The 7,874-nt window shown below is 42.8% G+C and overlaps 1 protein-coding gene across 1 annotated transcript; it reads right to left on the bottom strand.

The window, feature by feature from the left end:
• Positions 1–2,836: 2,836 nt before the first annotated feature.
• LOC124142497 (hepatic lectin-like) lies at positions 2,837–7,595 on the bottom strand. Its single transcript, XM_048389725.1, has 3 exons — positions 7,579–7,595; positions 5,849–6,033; positions 2,837–3,271 (listed from the first exon to the last, which is right to left on the bottom strand). Exons 1-3 carry the CDS (start codon positions 7,593–7,595, stop codon positions 3,054–3,056), a joined length of 420 nt encoding a protein of 139 aa, XP_048245682.1. The 3' UTR covers positions 2,837–3,053.
• Positions 7,596–7,874: the final 279 nt, after the last annotated feature.

Raw genomic sequence — 7,874 nt, forward strand, 5'->3', positions numbered from 1 at the left:
TCACATATAAATGATACATTAATATATATATATATAATACCTGTCGAGGATGTATATCGACCTGTCGACTAGTTATCACAGGTTTATATTTATAACAAGCAGGAAAGCATTAAAGAGTATGCCTTTAAGATCCGGCTAGAGATAGCCAGTATCCAAGCTAGATCACCTTACCAGAACACGGAGAACTGTAGGATAAATGTATGAATAAATTATCCTTTGTTATTATTGCAGAAGCCTGGTACAATCAGGTATTAATAATGTATTCGAATTCGTTAAAAATATATATTGCCTTTCAAAACGAACTGACATTGATTTGTATCTTTATGTACATATACTGACCACCAAAAGAAACGCAAACCATAGACACATACAGAAAAGTAGGTACGTAAAGAAGAGATGTTTCCAATGTGTACCACTCAATGACAGGCCTAACAATCAGGCAAATGTTACCACGGAGTGTCTTTATTCTTATCACGATATGCTGCACGTAATTTCCAAAGTTTACACGCAAATCATGCATGAGACAAATGGTGCATCTCGAGTCATGGATCTATGATTGGTTTCGTTTGTTTGTTTGATGTTTTACGCCGCACTCAGCAATATTCCAGCTATATGACGGCGCTCTGTAAATAATCGAGTCTGGACCAGACAATCCAGTGATTAATATCATGAGCATCGATCCACGCAATTGGGATCGACGACATGCATCAACCAAGTCAGCGAGTCTGACCACCCAAGCCCGTTAGTCGCCTTTTACGACAAGCATAGTCGCCTTTTACGACAAGCATAGTCGCCTTTTACGGCAAGCATGGGTTGCTGAAGACCTATTCTACCCCGGATCTTCACGGGTCCATGGATCTATGACGTCACATGTGATGCGTTTATGAGCGTCGGTTCACTCAACATAACAGTGTGTTCGTTTGTGCATCAGACCACTGTTATATCACTTGAATATGAGTAAGTCTTCATATATTAACCAACATGTATGGCACTGTATTGTTTTGTTTGTATTGTTTGCTTTCCATGTCATGTTTTTAGAAACAGTTTGTGTTTGATTGAGCGAGCTGTGAAGATTAACTGCCGGATATATGATTGTCAACGTGTACCCCGCCTGTGGTATGTTCCGCTGAGTGCAAGATACAAGTACCTGACCACTAAAACTATCTGGGACTTTTTCTAAGGAGTCAGTGACACTGAACTGTGCTGCCAGCTGACTAGTACCTCTATCCATCTCAGTAGGGTGGTGTTACAATGAGTAGATCGTTGGGAGCAGCGGTTATCATGGGATACACTGAGATTTTCAACTTATTTCGATGGAATTAGAAATAAATATAAATGATAAAATGGTGTTTAGTTTAGTCATACACTCACGAATGTATTAAGTTCGTGATAACTCAAAACATGTTCGTTTTAATAGGATGCAATTTTGTCCATATCATCCTTAGGGTGGGGAATTATTAATTGGGAAGGTTAGGATCTTCAAGGAAGGGTCACTTGAATGGTTATTCGTAAGGAAGCTCTGCCTCTTTGTATACTGAATTAACTCTCTGATTTTTGTACGAGGAGGGGGGACGGGTGGCCCAGACGTCTAAGGCGCCGCGATTCGCTGTGCAGAGTTGCGTCCCTTGGGCACGCCAGAAACCTATGATTGTGGGTTCGAATCCCGGTTCGCCCCAATTATGTTTCTAGGTTTGTCAGCACCATACCCGTGCTCGTGGGTTTCTCCGAAGTGGTAAATGTCTGAGACCTGTATCCCTTCGGGCTTTCCTCCCACATTAAGCTGACACGCCGTGATATAACTGGAATACTGTTAAAAGCGGTGTTAAACCCAACTCACTCACTCACTTTTGTACGAGGTGTTTGACAAAGCAAGAACCCATCTTTTCAACTAGAAAATAATCAAGGTTATTTAACCGGAAGTGCATATATCTTATGTAGCTCGAGGCATGAACTGCAATGCTAACGGCATGTATTTTAAGTGTTATTAACCCAGAACTGGTTATAACTGTTATTCAGGTAGATACACACACTGTATTGGAGAATTCAAGAAACGTTGTGGATTGGTCAGTTTCTGGTTTGACCTTTCTAGTTTATTGATATAACTACATAACTGTTATAATATACTGCATATAAAGTTCAATTTAACGTTAACCCGCGAAGACCGGTTAGAAGTGGTTTTCAGCAACCCATGCTTGTCGTTAGAGGCGACTAGATGGATCGGGTATTCAGGTTCGTGACTTGGTTGGAGCATGTCATCGCGTTCCAATTGCGTGGATCGATGCTCATGATGTCAATTACTGGATTGTCTGGTCCAGACTCGATTATTTATTAACCGCCGTCATATAGATGGAACATTGCTGTCCCTAAATAATCGAGTCATGGCCAGACAATCCAGTGATCGAAGTGGGCAATGGTCCAATCTGTCAGGGTACGAAGACTTGCACTCAACCAAGCTTGACCACCTGATCCATTTGGTCGCCTCTTACGACCGGCATAGCTTTCTGGGGGCCTACTCTAACCCGCAAGGGGCGGTCAGGTAGCCTAGTGGTTAAAGCGTTCGCTCGTCACGCCGAAGACCCGGGTTCGATTCCCGACATAGGTACAATGTGTGAAGCCCATTTCTGGTGTCCCCCGCCGTGATATTGCTGGAATATTGCTAAAAGCGGCGTAAAACCATACTCACTCACTGGGTTGATACGAGGGTAGGGTTACAACTACAAACAAAAGAGTCAGTAGGACTCTCTACGTTATAGTTCATCTGTACACATTTTGCACTCTTTATAAAAAAATAATAGTAAAACGTGTTTACCTCGAACTCCTTTATTTAGATCGATGGAGACAGTGTAGCTTTCACAGCCATTTCCTTACAAATCGGTTGAAACAATCAAACTTCTCCCCTTATTTATTTATTTATTTATTTTATAGGCACTGTCGACCCGTGAAGATTCCGGGGTAGAATGGGTCTTAAAAATGGGTATTTAAATTTAACCTTGTATCGGCATCACTTTGCGTTAAAGAGATTTCTGTTTGTTTCTATCATATTTCACAGTTCTTCACATTGGAATTTCACAAATGTACCCCCATGAGTCACTGCAATTGACATCATTCCATCTATACGAATGTGCACTTAATATCTGAGCGCAGTAGCCATCCCCACTAGGTTCGTTAGGTCCCCATTTGGGACTCGACACAGGAGTGTTGTCGTACCAGGTCCAGTGGCCGTTTTCGTCCCCATCCTTTGCTCCAATGTTAAATCCCACGAGTTTGCCAACTAAAAGTACATATAAGCTTGTGGTCAAAATTACTCCGAAGGATGTGTGTATGTGGGTGGGTGTGCGTGTGTATTAATGACGCACTCAGCAAGAATCAAGTTCTACGACTGCGTCTTGTACATGTAATCGTGTCTGGACCAGAAAATCCAGTGATTGTTATCACGGGCAACGATACACGCCGACCGTGCCTGGCCATTCTGAGTTAGAAAATATCCCCAGCAACCGACGCTGGTCGCAAGAGGCGACTTTGTTGATCGGGTGGCCAGATTCGTTTGACTTCATGTCAACGCAACCCGACGGCATAGATTGCTTCTTATAGTGCGGCGTCAAACAACTAACAGCCAATAACTGTGACCTTGTTTTTTTTTAGGCGGCAGACATATCTTTGTCAAAAGCCAGATAATAAACGAAGATCAGTAGGCCTGTCGCACATTTTGTTCTCTTGCCTGCCTCAATAGCTTTCATCATAACAGCTTAGTATCTTAGCAGATGCTTCGATACCTTACAACATACAATGAGCTATGTAGGGCAGCCCCTTCTACTACGCCATTGTAATACTGGTTGGGTTTTCTTCAACGCCGCACTCGGAAAAATTCCAGATATGTGACTGCTGTCTGTAAATAATCGAGTCCGTACCAGACAATCCAGTGATTGAGATAATGAACACCGATCTACGCAATTGGGATATGATGTAATGCATTAACCAGGTCAGCGAACCTGACCACCCGCCTCTTACGACAAGCATGGGTTGCTGAAGACTTATTCAAGCCCGGAATCTTCACTGGACTGGTGTAGTTAAGTACCACAACTGTGGGGATTCCGGGTTAGAATATGGGACCCAAGCAACTTATGGTTGTCTTCAAAGGTGACTAAATGAATCGGTGGTCAGGCTCGGTGACTTGATTGCATGTCATCTTATCCTGATTTGGTGGACCGATGTTCATGATATCAACCACTTGATTGCATTGTGCAGACTCAAGTAATAAGACCGTCACCAAATACTAAATATTGCTGAGTGCCGCGTTAAAGAACAAAGTTAACTATTAAGGTGAAATGTTGAGTTTCAAGGTGGAAAACTGACCTTCAAAAAGAATGATGCATCAATAACTTATTTACGACAGTAGCATGGCCAACTAACCAGAAAAATACAACATTAATACAGTATTCAGACTTTACACCATCTTTATGCACTCAACAAATTTCCTATATGACGTACAACTGAAAAGATAATGTTCCTCTTTTGGCCAAAGCATAATCCTAAAAACTTTAAAACAAAATATGTCGAGCACCTGTTTTATACCTGAACACATTTTTATTGTGTATACGAAAAGAAATATCTTATGGACAATTACCTTAAAAATCCAGCATTGCAGAAAATGCAGAACAAAAAACATATATAATATAAGGTTATTTGAGGGTGATGTGGGTCATTATACAGGTAATGTATATTTATAGACGTTACGTACAAGTGATGGATTACGTTTATGTATGCACAGTTAGGACGGACGCGTGAAGATCCGGGGTAGAATAGGTCTTCAGCAACCCATGCTTGCCGTAAAAGGCGACTATGCTTGTCGTAAGAGGCGACTAACGGGATCGTGTGGTCAGGTTCGCTGACTTGGTTGATGCATGCCATCGTATCCCAAATGCGTTGATCGATGCTCATGATGTCAATCACTGGATTGCCTGGTCCAGACTCGATTATTTACAGACCCCGGCCTAAAGCTGGAATATTGCTGAGTGCGGCGTTAAACCACAAACCAACAAAATCCTATATGACGACAGCGTGTAAAAGAATCGATTCTGGACCAGACAATCCAGTGACTGGTGTATATGAGCAAGGATCCATACCGTCGGTGTACGACAACAAGTTATCACCGAGCCTGACCACCTCGCTCAATAGAGTCACCCCTTACGAACAGAATAGGTTGCTCAGGGCCAATTCAAAACGATGACAATTTAAGGATCGTTGCTGGTGCTTTCAATCACTGATTTTTGGCCTTAAACAACATTCACACACTTTTGCACAATTGAGGTTGTTATTCGTTTGGGTTCCACGTATTAGTCAGAATCACCTGATTAATCCTATCCGTGTATATCATTGACGACATACTTAGTAATAGTAGATACACGCCTTATGATCTAAGCCCAACGCAACTTATTATACTAACTTCAATGTTTGTCCTTCATCACGGGGGACCGCCTCCGTGGTCTAGTGGTAGAGCGTCCGCCCGGAGAGCGGAAGGTCCGGGGTTCGATCCGCGGCCCCGTATACCAAAAGACGTTAAAAGATGGTATTTGATGTTACCCTGTCTGGCGCTCGGCATTAATGGGCTAAAACAAGGACTGGTCGGCTCGGAGTCAGTATACTGTATCTGAGTTTGATATTCATGTTAAACTGCGGCATGGTATCTCAGTGGGCTAGCACTATAAATCGGCATCAGTCCGGACTAGTAAAAGCAGCCACACACACATCTGCATGCACGCCGCTATACAAGTGCAATAATCGTGGACGCTACGTTAAACCCCATTTCACCTCACCTTTAACACGGGGAACAGTGGCAGAGTATGATTACCTTCTAGTCTGAGCTCCTGTGCAAACTTAACAATGAGTTCATTCTTGGCTGAAGAGTCGAGCTTCACCAAATGACCATGATCTGATTGACAGTCGATTTCAGCATCCCTCCAGCTCCTCAGTGTATCTGCTTCAAATTTGAAACATAGTCCCTCCAAACGTAGTTCTTGTCTACCGGACACGGAACTGGTAACATATAAATAACATACTGCAGCAGCAATCTTACATAGTCATGTTTCCGAACCCTAATTCTGCATCTGTAATGAAGAAAATATCACTAAAGGTCCATCCGTCTACAACTCCTTCTCATCTCTTACAAAACCATAGACCCGTGAAGATCCGGGGTAGAACAGGCCTTCAGCAACCCATACTTGCCGTAAAAGGCGACTATGCTTGTCGTGAGAGGCGACTAACGGGATCGGGTGGTCAGGCTCGCTGACTTCTTTGCCGTTTACCCAGCTACCTATATTGTAGGCTTGCTGACTTGCTTGATATTAATCACTGGATTGTCTGGTCCAGACTCGATTATTTACAGACCGCCGTCATATAGCTGGAATATTGCTGAGTGCGGCGTTAACCAACCAAACAACCAACCAACCAACAAAACCATAATGAAACTCGGCATTGATGGCGTCAGCAGTGGCATGTGGCATCTCTATCAATTGCCTACAAGTCCAAACCGATTTTTCATATGGCCGCCATAATTTGAATTCACTCGGAGGGACCCCGGGTAAGAATATGTCCTCAGCTACCTATGCTTGTTGTAAGAGGCGACTCAGTGTTTTGGATGTTTCGGCGGGCGATTGGTTGAGTCCTTGTCATCGTAATCCATTTGCGTGGATCGATGCTCACCTCTTACGCCAAGCATGGGTTGCAAGAGACTAATTCTAACCTGGAATCTCAGAGGGGGATAAAACATCAGTTTTTGTACCATGTCATGGACCAACTTCATTTGCTCAATGTTTCACGCATCTTCCCGAGGCAAGAGAGTTAACTGACTATAAAAGTCCAGTTTCCACCCTTGCCGACCTAGTTTGGTATTATGGAGTTTTGGCTGGACTAACGAGTCTATGCATAGTCCAATCAAAATCGCGAACCGAAATCGAAATCAGGTTCGTAAACTGTCATGCAGATTTCGGTCGATTGCAGGATTTGCAAAGCATGTGGACCGCCAACTCGTTGTCAAAAGATATTTTCTAAATCTTTTCAAGTTTTTAATGAAGGTGCTTGCATGAGTTGATGCACTTCGCTATATAAGACCCGTTTTATCACAATATAGATCTTAACTGTCGATCAGATCGTCTTGTCTGGGCGCCGCCTTTTTGTTTGAAACAAATGCAAGTGATGCGAGAGGTGGAATCTTATTGGTCCATTGGAGAGGCATAGAAGGGACATAACTCGCAACAGCCACTGGTGGTGCTACAATCGATCCCAGGAATTCCAGCCAAGTTTGGCAAGGGTGGAAAGTGGACTTTTATAGTCAGTTAACTCCCTTGCCTCGGGAAGATGTGTTTCACGCCTAACTCAGCAATATTCAAGCTTTATCACGACAGGCTGTCAATAATCGAGTATTGATTGGAGAAAGCAGCCCAATCAAACACGTCACCGAGCCTGAACACCACATCGATTCTGTTCCCAACCCACTGTGAATCATGAGCTGTAGTCTCACAATTTGACAATACGTTTATAACAAACACGCTTGTAACGAACTGACGGATATAACGAACTAACCTTTTGGCCCCGGTCATTTGCTGTATATATGCTGTACACGTGCCTATAACGAACTACGGTTATAACGAACTAAAATTAGTGATCCCTTTGAGTTCGTTATAACCGTAGTTTACTGTAATTTGAAACTGTCATTTTCAGTGCACGTGCGTATATAATTCCAATCGCCTTCGTGTAGTGGATAGATCGGTTACCTGGATATTGGAAGGTCGGTATTATTATCCCCTGGTTTTGTGAGTGAAATAAGTGCAATAAGAAATCTGCTACTAAAAGTTAGTTCAAATATTTACATGAAACGT

Source organism: Haliotis rufescens, unplaced genomic scaffold (genome assembly GCF_023055435.1).
Source record: "Haliotis rufescens isolate VD_foot unplaced genomic scaffold, xgHalRufe1.0.p SCAF_8, whole genome shotgun sequence".
Classification (NCBI taxonomy): Eukaryota; Metazoa; Mollusca; class Gastropoda; order Lepetellida; family Haliotidae; genus Haliotis; species Haliotis rufescens.

Coding starts and splice junctions, on each gene's coding strand:
- LOC124142497 (XM_048389725.1), bottom strand. Junction 3,272..5,848: donor ACAGGAGCTCAGACTAGAAG/GTAATCATACTC, acceptor ATGTACTTTTAG/TTGGCAAACTCGTGGGATTT.